The sequence below is a fragment of the Octodon degus genome, unplaced genomic scaffold (genome assembly GCF_000260255.1).
Source record: "Octodon degus isolate 3935 unplaced genomic scaffold, OctDeg1.0 scaffold00026, whole genome shotgun sequence".
NCBI classification, from domain to species: domain Eukaryota; kingdom Metazoa; phylum Chordata; class Mammalia; order Rodentia; family Octodontidae; genus Octodon; species Octodon degus.
In genome coordinates, this window is record NW_004524602.1 from 2,978,424 (window position 1) to 2,992,323 (window position 13,900).

General features: G+C 50.5%; 1 protein-coding gene across 1 annotated transcript in view; it reads left to right on the forward strand.

The window, feature by feature from the left end:
- The window catches only part of Scamp2 (secretory carrier membrane protein 2), a 25,936-nt gene that overhangs the window by 9,218 nt on the left and 2,818 nt on the right, over positions 1–13,900 (forward strand). Inside the window, exons 2-7 of the mRNA XM_004628724.2 lie at positions 5,560–5,628; positions 5,945–6,043; positions 7,654–7,771; positions 8,311–8,439; positions 8,921–9,080; positions 10,834–10,935. Coding sequence (XP_004628781.1) covers positions 5,560–5,628; positions 5,945–6,043; positions 7,654–7,771; positions 8,311–8,439; positions 8,921–9,080; positions 10,834–10,935 — 677 coding nt within the window. The remainder of the gene's footprint in view (positions 1–5,559; positions 5,629–5,944; positions 6,044–7,653; positions 7,772–8,310; positions 8,440–8,920; positions 9,081–10,833; positions 10,936–13,900) is intronic.

Genomic DNA, 13,900 nt, shown 5'->3' on the forward strand with positions numbered 1-13,900 from the left:
ATATATTGGCTGGCTAGCTCAGGCTGCCTTAAGGGCAGGTGTGGTGTGGCATGTGGAGCTGGGGATCAAACTAGGGTCCCGCAAGCCTGACTGGGTTTGCCCATGCAGGTGCTTAAACAATTGAGCTAACCAGCAAGCCCCATTTTGTTGGTCTTTATCTAAGAAATCTTTGTAGAAATTTTGGTTTAACTTTCAGAAGCCCACTCCTGAGTGCTGAAGAAACTTGCTTTTTTTTTTTTTTTTAATATTTAGTACAGGGTCTATAAGGTCTTACTACATAGCTCGGAATTGTAGTGATCCTCCTATTTTCAGCCTCCCAAATGATGGGCCACCCTGCCCAGTCTCAGTTGCAGTCTCAGTGCACCCCAGGGATGGGGCTGGCATGACATGTGGTGCTGGGGATCAAACCCCTGGTCCCTGTGCCTACCTAAGCAGGCTTTTAGTCTGCTGAGCTATCTGGCCAGCCAAAGCTTGCCTTCTTTTGAGCTACCCCTCTCTCCCCCCATCCCCTTCCCTCTCTCTCTCCCTTCACTCTCTCCCCCCTCTCTCCCTCTCTTTCCCTTTCTCGCTCCCTCTCCCTCTCCCTCTCCCTCTCTCCTGGATTTGATCCCTGGCACTGCATGCTGGGCCAGCCCCAGAACCCCAGGCATGCCGTGCTGACCACCGAAGCCAGGCATTGTGACACACACCTGTGATCCCAGTGCTGATTAGGCTGAGACAGGAGAATCACTATGAGTCCAAGCTGCATAGCAAAACCCTGTTCCAAATAAATAAATAAATCTTTTTAAAAAGAGATTCTCACACTGGGGAGATAGCTCAGTAGAATAAGAGCTTTCCTGGCAAGCGCAAGTGCCTGAGTTCAATCCCCGGTTCTGCCAAAACAAAACAAAACAAAAAAAAAGATTCTCTCATTGTATCTGGAGTTACATTATTCTTTATATACTGAAGGAACCCTTTCTTGGAAGCATCTTCATCCATTGCAGATAATCTGCAACATTGTGACCCACAATGTGCTTCCAGTGTACTTCTCCATTGAACTCCTTGAACTTCTGCATTGCATTCAGAATCATAACCATGGACTCGTTTGGTGCTGTGAGGGATGGACGAGTGTCCATCTGCAGCACCCTTCAGGGCTCCAAAAACTTTATGGCCATTTATAATTCTGGTAAGGCCTGCGTCCAAAAAGCAGGTGAAGGCACCAGTTTTACCATCAATGCCTTCTACGTCGTGTTTATCTCCAGTCACCTCGCCTGGCCTTCATCGATCTTATCCATACCAAACCTATTGAGAGGCCTGCAGGCCAGTGCAGAATGCTGCAGCGTAATTTGTTAGGCCTACTTGCAAATTGTATTTTGGTAGTTCATGTGCATGTGCTGCGCAGAAATCATATCCCCTTTAATACAGGCATAGGCAACCTGACAAATGATATCTCTGTTAGTTACATGAACTATTATCCTGTGTGTAGGTGTGTCATACTTATTTTTGTCCTGGATCACCAAGGGTTTCTGAGCATAGTAATCAGTTGTGCCCTCTAATTTTCTTCTAAACTTCACTTGGTATCTCTTAAAGTAAGCCTTATTCCTGACAACTTTAACAAACCCCATCCTGTGTAATAGAAATGGGCATATGTGGCTCCATGCAAGACCTCCCAGGGTGTACGGCATGCCAAAGCAGGGAAAAGTCACCAGACCCAGGCCCTGTAGGACCTAGGAAATGCTTAAAGAGTTGCAGAATGATGAAAGCAAGCATACTTCAGGGCCCTGTGAACAGTACAACAGGACCAGCTGCCTCTCTCCTCCTCAGCTGGCCGGAAGTGCTCCCAGGCTCATAGCCTTGGCTGCCTTCCTCCCTTTCTCTGGGAACCCCGCCTTCCTCATAACCCTCAGGGATCTCCCCTCCCCCATCACGGCCCTGTGGTCACCAGCACACTAGTGGGGTGTGTCTGCTTGTTTCAGCTTCTAGTGTGTCCTGACTCATCATGGTGACTGCTGAATGAAAAGAACTAAATTAGCCAGACATGGTGGCACACACCTGTCATCCCAGTACTTGGGAGGCTGAGAAATGAAGATTGTGGAAGCTTTGAGGCCAGCCTGGGTTACATACCAAGACTCTGTCTTAGAAACAAAACAAAAAATAGAAGTGAATTGAGAACCCTTTTCCTTATTATAAGTTCAGTAAAGGGCATGCGGCAGTCCACATGGCCAAGGGGTTTAAGGTTACTTCTTAGTAGGTGAAACCTAACCCTTGCCATTCTTGTAGTAGATAGCTCCATAACCCATTTAGGAGCCAGGCAGTGCTCAGTGAGTGGCACAGAGTCTGGTGCTGCCCACTTCCTGCCTGTGATCTGATGGTCCTCACTAGGGCCGCAGGGGTGGCCCTTGTTTGAGAGACCCTGTCTGTGTGTCTTTGTCAGGGACATCCCCCAGAACAGGTCCATGAAGTCTGGCCAATGCCCTGGAGTCGGGTCCATTCCTAGTATGCCACGATGGTCAGTCCCCTCCTGTTTACCAGGCTCTGGACCAGACTTGGGCCCTGCTTCTTCTCCCTGCTTCTTCTGTTACCATCTTGTGTTCCTGGGGACAGATAGAATGGCTCAACTGCATCCTTGAGATCTTTAGGAAGGCTCCACAGGAGATATGTGGCTACCCTTCTCTAATGAGTCCCTCCTTGCGTCACAGACCACACAGGCTATGGTGTAGGACAGGATGAGTCTACTGCAGATTATGGGAGAGAAGTGAAGTCACCGGAGACAGTGGCTTCCATAGGGCAGAGGCTTGTGCCCCTTGGAGGGAGGCTGGGAAGGGGAGTGGAACCTTAGGTTCTGACAGCTTGGCCCAGTGACCAAGTTTGGGTGCCAGGTTTCACAGTCATGTTGTTCTGGTACGGTGAATCTGGCACACGAGAGGCTAGCAAGTATCATCTCCCCTTGTTCCTGTGCTTCCTGCCCAGCTTTGCCCCTCATAGCTGTCAGGAGAGCCCAGTCTCCTCAGATGAGATATCTTAGCATTTCATAGAGTAACTGGGCTCCTCTTCTCAGGTTGGGTGCCTCTCAGCCCTTGGCCACTGGACTGCAGTCCCTTACCATGAGTCAGTGCTTCCTAGAGAACAGAGAGACCCTCTAGCCTGCAGTGTTTGTCCCCAGGGGACAGAGGATGGTCAGGACCTCATGCCCTGGCTTCAATGCTCCCCAGCCTAAGTGGGGACAGGACATGTTTGTGATAGGGATGGTAGGGCCAAGCAAGGGACAAGCCTTTGGGACTTTACCAAAGAAAAGGAGGGGTGTCCATGTGCACAGGACATCACCCCCTCATCTTCACCTCAACCTCAGAATCCCCTCCCTGGATGCTGTGAGGGAGATAGCATCTCACCAGCAGCCTGCAAGTGTGCACTTTGGCCAGGTATCGGGGTGTCAGTGCCTGAAACTTCCACTAGAGTTGTCCCTGGGCTCCATGTCCCTCAGTGACTCAGACTCAGTCACCAGTTCCCTGGCAGGTGGGTCTGGTTTCAGTGACTGCAACTCAACTTTCTCCACCTGACAAAGTGACACTGAGTCTGAGAAGGGACAAGATACCGAGCTCCGGGTCTTCCCTGCAGGAGGCCAGTTGATCGCTTGTGGGAACTGCTGTCGGTCAGCAGTGAACTGACTTAGGACCAATCCTCCAGCTTCAGGAAGTGTCCTGAATCCCCCCCCTTGTGTTATTCCCATTGCAGGAGCCATTAGGAAAGAGTGGCACCCAGCAGAGGCCATAATCAGGTGTCTGTGGCACAGGGGTTGGTGGGTGCTGCAGAGGATGAACCTTGTCCTGATCCTTGAAGTTCAGTTGTGTGGTCAAGACCCGCCTTCTTCTAGTTCTATAAATAATGCTGCTGGTATTTTAATTGAAATTGCGCTGTATAAATTGGTGCTGTGGGTATTTTGACAGCATTGCTTCTACTAATTCAGCCACAGGGCACGCCTGTCCATTTTCTGACGTCCTCTTCAACCTCTTCTTTTCAAGGTACTACAGTTTCCATCGTAGAGGTCTTTTACTTCCTTGGTTAGGTTAACTCTTAGCTACAGTAAGTCCCCAACTTACAAAGAAGTTGCATTCCAGAATGTTTGTTAGTCAGATTCTTCATAATCCGACAAAGTGAATCTTACATAGTATGCCTGTGCCATTTCTCAACGTGACTGTTTGTAAGTCAGGGAGCTACTGTACCTTATTTAATTTTCTTGGAGCAATTGTGAATGTTATCGTTGGTTTTTTTTTTTTTATCAGATTTTTTTTTTTTTCTGGGTTCATTGTTATCCAGGAACTCTGGTGATTTTTGTATGGATTTTGTATCCTGCTACTTTGCTGAACTTGGCCATTAGTTCAGGAGTCTGTGGTGGACTTTTTGGGGTCCTCTGTTAAGAAAGGTAGTTTGGCATCTTCCTTTCTTAGATATATTCCTTTGCTTTGTTTCTCTTGCCTCATGGCTCTGTACTGAAGCATGTAAGCTTCGAATACAGAGCAGAAACGGTGACAGTGGACACCTCACCCTCCTGCCTCATAGCACTGACACTGTGTCTATGAATTTTAAGTTGTCTCAGCTAGGTGGGAACTTGGGAACCTCTTGCCTCAGCCTCTCAGCATTCTGGGATTACAGGTGTGGGTTCCCACCTGTTGAACAGTGAGGGGCTGGGAGTAAAGGAGAGATGGTGGCAGCCTAGCTCCCTTCATGGTTATTCTTGCCAGAACCTGGACATGGCTGTGGAGCAGGATTTGAACCCTACCCCTGTGGTGGGAAAGGGAGGATATAGGGGAAGAGGAAGGCTTCCTGAGGACATACTGCAGAAGAAGCTATAGGAGTCTTGGGCCATGGAAAGACAGGACTGAAAATTTGGAACAAGAGCTGGACATGTATGGTGCACACCTATAATCCCAGAAGTCTGGAAGGCTGAGGCAGGAAAGTTGTAAGTTCAAGCCCAGCCTAGGTAAGGTATTGAGATACTATCTCAAAATAAAAAAATAGGACTGGGGATTTAGTCTATTGCAAAGAATCTGGTTTCAAGCCCCAGTGCATCCAGAAAGAGCCAAAGGGGGTGGGGGACAGGAAGAAAGGGGGGAAAAAAGGAAGGAAGAAGAAAAGAAAGTTGAGCAAGCAAACTGAGGACAAGGCTGAGGACATTTTTGCATTTTTTAAAAAGAATTCTCAAAAAACCCCAAAATAAAAGATTTCTCCAGCTTTTCACGTGAGCCCTTCATCTCTGCTCTAGCGGGTGTGCCTGGTTTGATATATCACACTGGCAGCCAGTAGCATGCTTTGTTCCAAGTCCTTAAACCGTTCTTTAAAAAGTAAGAAAAAAATTGCTTTCTGTAGCATAATAAATAAACCAATACAGAGGTTATAAGGTGACAAGTAGTCTCTACCTCTGCCACCCTATTCACCCCACTCCCTGCAAACCCCTGCTCCCTAGGGGTGAATCTGTGAGCCTCCTCACTGTGGGGTGCCAGCTTCCAGGCTTCTGATTGGCTGCACACGAGTGCCAGGGTTGCAGCCGTCTGCCATTTCATGCCTCTTTTTCCACCTCCACAGGACCCCTCTGTGACTCAGCTGACCAACCCCTCGCAGAGTGGCCTGGCTGAGTTCAACCCCTTCTCAGAGGTCAGTGAGCCTTGTGTACCCCTAACCTGGGTCCTCTGGGTGGTGCCCAGTAGTCTTTAGAGGGATGCCAACTAGGGGGAGGCAGAGGTGACATCACCGAAGCTCTCTGGAATTGTCTCCAGGCATCTTGGACCTAGTCTCCTCCCTGAAGAGAGCAGGGCTGTGCTGGAACACTGGGGACCCCATGGGGCCAGCTGGAAGACTAGGTGAGGGGTCATGTCTGGAAAGGGCTCGTTCTAGGAAGCCACAGAGGAGACCAGTATGGGTCCCAGGGAAGGGCCCCTCACACCCTCCTGTGATGATTTGTTCTACACAGACAAATGCAGCTACAACAGTGCCTGCCACTCAGCTGACTGGGCCATCACAGCCGGCCGTTCTCCAGCCCTCAGTGGAGCCCACGCAGCCAAGCCCCCAGGTATTGGTGCCCAGAGCCCTGGGGGCCTCTGTCGGAGTAGGAGTCGGTGAGCCCAGCCAAGCCCTGAGGCTGCAGTGAGCTGAGGGCTCCTCACCTCCCTTCAGGACCCTCTTGTTCTTTGGAGCTGGACACCTACAATTGGACAGCTCTGCCAACCCATAAATGGCTTAATCCCTATTCCTACCCCACTGCCACCACTGGAAAACAGCTCTACTCACGAGGATAGAGTCCCTGGTATCTTCAGAGAGTGTCTGCCCTGTTGTGCTCCTCCAGGGCTGCCCGTGGCTTACTTTATTGGGGCCTGGAATCTACCTGTGTCTGTCTCTGCTTTTATTTTGTTTTTGCAGTGCTAGGGTTTGAACCCAGGCCCTCACACATGCTAAGCATACACTCTACCATGCCCCAATCTCTCTTTGGCCTTGTGTATTTCTGCCTGCCTTCTGGTTTTCTTTTGTTCTTTCCTGAAATACCAATTCTTGTCTGTGGCCCCACACGAGCCCCCATCGGAGTTGTGTGTTGCAGCTCCTGCTTAGGCAGGCCAGCAAGTTCCTGCTGGCCTAGCTCCTGGCAGCGACTACACTCGCAGAGAGGCAGATGCTGCTAGGAGGAGATAGTGTTCTCAGAGACAGCTGCTTGCGAATGCTCCCCCAGGTAGGCCCAGTGTAGAGGAGGAAGGGGCCAGGCACCCAGAGGTGCTCAGCAGCGTGGTCCTTGCACCATGGAGGAAAGGCAGGTCTTCCAGGCAGGGTGAATGTGGGCAGCTGGGGCTGAGCTGTTCCCCTGGAGGCCAAGCCCCTCTGCATGGTACTGAGCAGTCACTTCCTGCTTCTGCCACTGATGACAGCAGTTCACTTCCCAAGGCAGCCTTAGCTCTGTGGAGAGCTCTTTTGGGGATGAGTGTGTATCACACATGTGCCTGGTTTGTCACCCTATGAGGGGACTAGGTGCTACCTGGTCACAGAAGACTGTGGTTTCAGTCCTCAGGAAGAACCTGGCCCAAGTGGCAGTGTCATCAGGAGCAGGGTCATGGGCCCAGTTCTGCTTGGGGTTACCTAAGAGTCCCCAAGCTGCCTCATACAGGGGCCCTGCCCTACCTGTTGGGAGAGAAAGCTTGGATTCTGCATGAAACTTTGATGGTTCCTGGGGGTGGCCAGGTATAATTCAGGCAGCTTGGGAGCAGAGAAAGGGCAGTGGACCCTGAAATACAGATCCTGGAGCTGTGCCCTCTGCACCTGCTCTTCTCCCTGCTGTGTACATTTCACACACTGTCCCCGCTTCCCACACTCCTCCTGGCTCTTCCCGGGGGATCAGCTCAGGGTTTCTGACCTTGGCTTAATCTGCTATGAGGTCTTTCCCCTTGGCTATAATTGCGAAGGTCACTAATTCAACCTGGGGCTGGTTCTCCAGTCTCAGCTTGAGTGGGGGGTGGACGATGGCCCTGGTGTTGCCAAGGGAGCCGAGGACCCAGGGCCCCTCAGTCCCTCTGGAGTGGCCCCTGGTGCCTGACACGCTCTGTGTAGCCTCCCTCCTGGCTTTTCCTCCTGGCTGCCTATGAGACTGACTGATACTGTCCTTCTGCTGTGTCTGGCTGTCCCCACTTGTCTCTCCAGGCTGTGGCAGCTGCAGCCCAAGCAGGCCTGCTCCGGCAGCAGGAAGAGCTGGACAGGAAAGCTGCGGAGCTAGAACGCAAAGAGCGGGAGCTGCAGAGCACAGCAGCTAGCTTGCACGGTAAGGGCAGCTACAAGGCCCTGCCCCCCTCCGCGCCTGGGAGCATGTCCCTCACAGGCACAGAGGGCCTCCTCACTGTCCCTGAGCTGCTTCCTCCCACTCCAGCTGTAGAGCTTGGCAGAGCTCTGGTTTTCTTAAAAGGGGCTGGGCCTGAGGAGATCTGCAGTATGGGCTGATAGATGTACAATAGTAGATCATTTCTGTTACCTTCACAGTGCTGAAGTCTTTGATGCTTTGCAAGCATGGGGGCACAGTGCCCATAATTCTTTACTCAAGATGATGACCCAGGTTGTCCTGCTTAGCAGCTGGTTGCTTATAAAAATAATCTTTTAGGCTGTTGGGCTCTGTATTTTCTAGTGCATCTGGGCTTCATCATCTTGGACAGAGCCTGTGGGTGTCTCTTGGGGTCCTGTTCACCTCTTATGCACCACTCCACGTCCCACAAAGACCCCCATCCCACTTGTGCCACCATGCCTGGCTTTGATTCTGCTCCTGAGGCTGGCCTCTCACCCCATTGCCTCTTCCCTCTTTCCATACAGTGAGAGAGAACAACTGGCCCCCGCTGCCCACATGGTGTCCAGTCAAGCCCTGCTTCTATCAGGATTTCTCCACCGAGATCCCTGCTGACTACCAGCGCATCTGCAAGATGCTGTACTATCTCTGGATGTGTGAGTCCTGCTCCTGCCCTCCCTCAGGGTTCAGGGGTGCTGTGGGGAATCACAAGGCTCCATCTTTGCTTGGGGTGCCCCTCCCTGTGGTGAGACTTCCACAGACTTCCTCCATCCTGTGTCTTGAGCTGGTAGGGTTGGTTCCCCAAGTCTCTGTAGAACTCTCCATGCTGAGCACCTGCCTTAGGGGAGGCTCCCTGCCCACAGGTGCCTGGGCTCTGGGGGTGAGGAAGACACCATTCCTGTTGCTGGGCCACAGGGGCCAGAGGAGGAGAGCTGTTCATTCTCCAAGGATAGTCCCTGGGCCTGCGTCTCTGTCCTGTCACCCCTTGGGCACATAGTTTGATCCCTGGTTTTGAGGACGAGGACAGTAAGGATTTGGGAGCAGGCCTCATCCTGCCTCTCTGAAGAGTCTGTCTCATGGTGGAGCTGGGGGCCACCTGGACTCATGCAGCTCTGTCTCCTCTCCTCCCACTCCTAGTGCACTCAGTGACTCTGTTTCTGAACTTGCTCGCATGCCTGGCCTGGTTCACGGGCGACACCTCCAAGGGAGTAGACTTTGGGCTCTCAATCCTGTGGTTTGTGATCTTCACACCCTGTGCCTTTCTCTGCTGGTATCGACCCATCTACAAGGCCTTCCGGTGAGCAGGGCTGGGGAGAGTCAGGCTGCCTGCAGAGGTGCTGAATGTGCTCTGCAGAGGGTGGGGTGGGGCCTCCCACACCCCAAGACCCTGGGTACCTGCTGAGTGCCAGAGCCTGGCTGCGTACCTCCCAGACTCGTGGGTTTGGAATGGAGCCTTCCCTTGAAGTGGATGGTGCTGGAAGTCCCAAGGGTCCTGGGAAAAGGGGTGGAACCGGGCTGGACCCTCCTACATGTCCCTGTAGTATCTGAGCCCTCACTCCACTGGACAGAGATGGAAGTGCTCAGCCCTTACAGATTTTTTTTTTTGGGGGGGAACCAGGGATTAAACTCAGGCCCTTGTGGCTTGCCAGGGAAGCGCTTATTCCACTGAGCCATCTCCCTGGCACCCCCCCTTACAGATTTTTACCTGGTGTCCCCACTCTTCAAATATCTAAGCTTCTACCTGGGCCTACCTTGGGTTTTTTGTTTTTTTTGTTTTTTTTTCTTTCTGTAGTACTATAGATTGAGTTCAGAGCCTTCACATTGAGCTACATCTCTATCCCCCTTTTCTTTCTGAAAAACATTTAAATTTTGAGAATGGATCACCGTAAGTTGCTTCATTGCCCAAGTTGGGGTGTGCTTCCCCTGCCGTAGCCTCCTAGAGTCCTGGGATTACGGGCATGTGCCACTGTGCTCAGCTTCTACAGTTTTATTGTTAGGTATTTATGCCTTGGCTAGAGGTTTCTCATGTGCTATCAAGTGCAACCATGCCAGGAAAGGAAGTGTGAGGATCTCTATAAGGTCCTTTGGTGATGATGTGATAGCGCATGTCTGTAATTACAGTACTGGGGAGGCTGAGGCAGGAGGATCAGTGCAATTTGAGGCCAGGTGAAGCTACATAGTGAGAACCCTGTCTTAAAAAAAAAAAAATCAGGACTGGGGAGATAGCTCAGTGGCTTAAGTGCCTGCCTGGCAAGCACAAGGTCTCAAGTTCAATCCCCAGTACTGGGGGGCAGGGGACATGTATTTATTTATTTATTTATTTATTTATTTATTTATTTATTGTGTGTGTGTGTGTGTGTGTGTGTGTGTGGCCAGCTCAGCCCACCAGGGGGCGGGGCTGGCTGGCATGTGGTGCTGGGGGACTGAACCGCGGTCTCTGTGTTTTGCTTAGCTCAGCTTGTTCTAAGTAGGTGCCTTAGACCACTGAGCTATCTCACCAGCCCCAGGGGACATGTATTTTGTTCTTGGAAAAAAATTTTTTTTTTTGGTTCTGGGATTTGAACTCAGGACCTTGCCCTTGCCACAAAGGCACTGTGCCACTGAGCTATATCCCTGGCCTGAGGAACAATTTTTGTTCTTTTTTGAAGAAAGATCTTGCTAGGTAGTTCAGGCTGGCATTGAATTCAGTGTAGCCCAGGCTGGCCTTAAACTTTTTGATCCTCTCGTCTGCCTCCTAAATGCTGGGACTATAGGTATGCATCTCCTTGCCTGGCCTTGGGGGAGCAGTTTTCTCAGCTCCTTGAGAAAGAGGTCAGGCCCGTACCCCTTAAGCTGAGCAGTAAAGGCAAACTTTTGATTATGGCGCTAGGTGTTCCTGTGTTGGTGTTCTGTGTCTTGTCCTTATGAAAGGTGTGGCTGACCCTATTGCTCTGTATACTGATGTCCCCCCTCTCGCCTGGCTCGTCGGAAGGAGAAAGGCTACACACAGGAAGAAACAACGTGCAACGTGACCAGGCCCTCTCATCACTTGTTTCTCCCTCTTTCCACAGGTCGGACAACTCTTTCAGCTTCTTCGTGTTCTTCTTTGTATTTTTCTGTCAAATAGGGGTCTACTTCATCCAACTGATTGGCTTGCCTAACCTGGGGACGAGGTAAGACTTTCAGCCTCTGAGGAAATTTCTTGGTTTTGGATGGAGGCTTCAGCCTTTGTGTTGCACTTGTGCCCGGGAAGGGGTGGTGGGTCCACTTGAATTTCTCTTGGGTCCCTTTCCACAGTGAGATAAGATATCAGTGTGTTGTCCAGGCTGGTCTCAAATTTATAGGCTTAAGTGATCCTTCTGCCTCACCCTCCCAAGTAGCTGGAATTGCAGTCTTCAGCCACCATGTCCAGGTCCTTTGCAGTTCTTCACAGGTAGCCATTTCCTGTTGTCCATTGGCCTCCATCACCAAGGGTATGAGGGTGAGCTTGGCTTATCTTTAGGGCTTCGACCTGCTCTGGCTCTGGCCTCTTCTAGAGATTGTGGCTACTTTGGGTTTAGGTTCGGGTTCAGGCTCAGGTTTAGGTTAGGCCACAGCATTCTTAGAGGCCCTGTAACAGCAAGAGGGGTGACCCAACCTCCCCAGGAAGGGATTCTTGCTGTCTTCCTGAGCACACTGCTGGCTCGAGTTTCCTGGCTGCCTCAGCACTCAGCCCAGAATTAGTCTCTGAAAGAAAAGCTGCTGGCTGATGTTTTTCTTTCCACCCAGCACCCAGGGAGCCTTGCCGAGAAAGTTCAGGCTAGGCGCTGGCTGACAGCCTGAGCCTGGAGGGGTGACACTACTTTGATCCTCCCTCAAGAGGAGCTGGCAAGTCCAGAGTGGAAGGAAAGGGCCAATCCCAGGCTCCCGAGCCATGCATGCTGCCCTCCCACCTCCTGCTGCCCCGGGGCTGTTCTGGTCCAGCCCCCTCAGCTCCATAGCTATTTCATCTCTCAACCCTGCCTGAGGTTCCGGTAGGGAAGCTGTGATGAATGCCCACTGTTTGCACCTAGCTGCGAGTCAGAAGGTTTGGACTCCAGCCGGCCATGGCTGTCACTGCCCTGCTTATGTCCACCCAGGTCAGCTCTGAGGCTGTACCCAGGTCAGCCTCCTGTACCCATTGTTTGTTACCTTTTCTTTTTTAGTAGGAGAGGGAGTTTTTTTTTGTTTTTTTTTTTGTTTTTTTTGTTTTTGTTTTGTGGAACCAGGGATTGAACTCAGGCCTTTGTGCTTGCCAGGGAAGTGCTTATTCCACTGAATCATCTCCCCAGCCCCTGTTGAGTCAGGCAGGGTCTTGCTGTGTAGTTCAGACTGTCCTTCATTGCGGTGACCTGCCTCAGCCTCCCAAGTGCTGGGGTTATAGGTGCCCAGCATCCTGCTCCTTTTCTGTACCCCTCTGTGGACATGTTCTTATCATGAATCATAATACCTTTTCTGTTATTTATTATAAAATAAACATATGTGGAATTTACCATTTACCTCTGAAACCATTTAAAACCATCCAATTCCATGGCATTTAGTATAATCACAGTGCTTTAAAGTCATCACACTATCTAGATCTGGAACATTTATTACCCCAGAAGGAAGCTCTGCCTCCTAAACAGTCATCCTGTATCGCCCCTTCCCAAGCATCTGGCAGCCACTAAGCTGCAGTCAGCTTCTATGGAGCTGTCAATTATGGATGTTTCACATAAGCAGAATTCTACAGTATCCTACGGTAACCTTCATTGACTCCCTTCCTGAAGCACAGTTTTCAAGATTCATTCATTTATGGTTAGGTATTTCTCATTTCTTTTTCCTTTCTTTCTTTTTTTTTTGGGGGGTGGGCGGGGGCAGCAACTGAGACAGGATTTCACTGTATAGTTCAGGCTGGTCTCACAGCATAAGGTGAGCCTCCCGCCTCAGCCTCCCAAGTGCTGGGATTATGGTTGTGCGCCACCATGCACTGCTGACCCTTGAGTCCTTTCTTCCTCTGCTGTTTGGAGCAGTTCTGCTATGCGTGTTTGTATCCAAGTTTCTTTTCTTCTTCTTTTTTTTTTTTTTTTAATGTATTTGGTACAGTGTCTACAGGGTGTTCAAGGTCTCACTATAAATTGGACTTGTAGTGATTCTCCTGTTTTCAGCCTCCCAAGCGCTGGGATTATAGGCGTGCACCACCACACCAAGTCTCAATAGCCATCTCAGCGCGCTCCTGGGACCGGGGCTGGCAGGGCACACTGGGGATTGAACCCCAGCTGCTGCGCTCTGCCTAAGCAGGCATTTTAGTCTGCTGAGATATCTGGTCAGCCCTTAAGCCCAAGTTTCTTTTGGAAGATCCTCATCGTGGGTGTGTGTGTGTGTGTGTGTGTGTGTGCGTGCGCGCGCGCGTGCAAGGGTGTCTCGTGCTGGGGGTCACAGCCAGAGTGTCATGCACTCTGCCATTGAGCTACAGCCCGGCCCTTGGCTTTCTGTGCACCTGTGTTCACTTCCTTTGGGACCCTCCTAGGAGTAGCATTGCTGTACTCTATGGGAATTCTGAATGGAACTCCTGCGCAGCCTTACGCTGCTTCCGAGTGGCTGAACATTTTTCACTCCCATGGAGCAGTGGATGAGGGTTTCTTCAGGTCCTTGCTGCTGCTTTTGAAAAATTACCATCCTAAAGATACACAATATTTCATTGCAGCTTCTATGTGCATTCTCTGAATGACTGATGATATTGAGCCCTCTGTATGTGCTTGTTGGCCATTTATGTTTTCTTTGAAGAAATGTCTGTTCCAAGCTAGGTATAGTGGCACACACCTATTACCCCAGCATAAGGCTGTGAGTTCAAGGCCAGCCTGAACTATAGCAAGACTGTCCTTTGCTAATTTATTGAGTTGTCTTTTTGCTGTTGAATTGTATGAGTTCTTTTGCCTCTTTTTGTATGAGTTGGTTATATATTTTAGATAGCAGATTCTAATCATTATGTCATAAAATACCCCCTTTACCACTTTTTTCCTTTTTTTTTTTTTTTAACGCTACTGGGAATTAAATCCAAGATCTTTGCACTGACCCATTTCCCCATCCATCTCTATCCATCCATCCATCCATCCATCCATCCATCCATCCATCCATCCATCC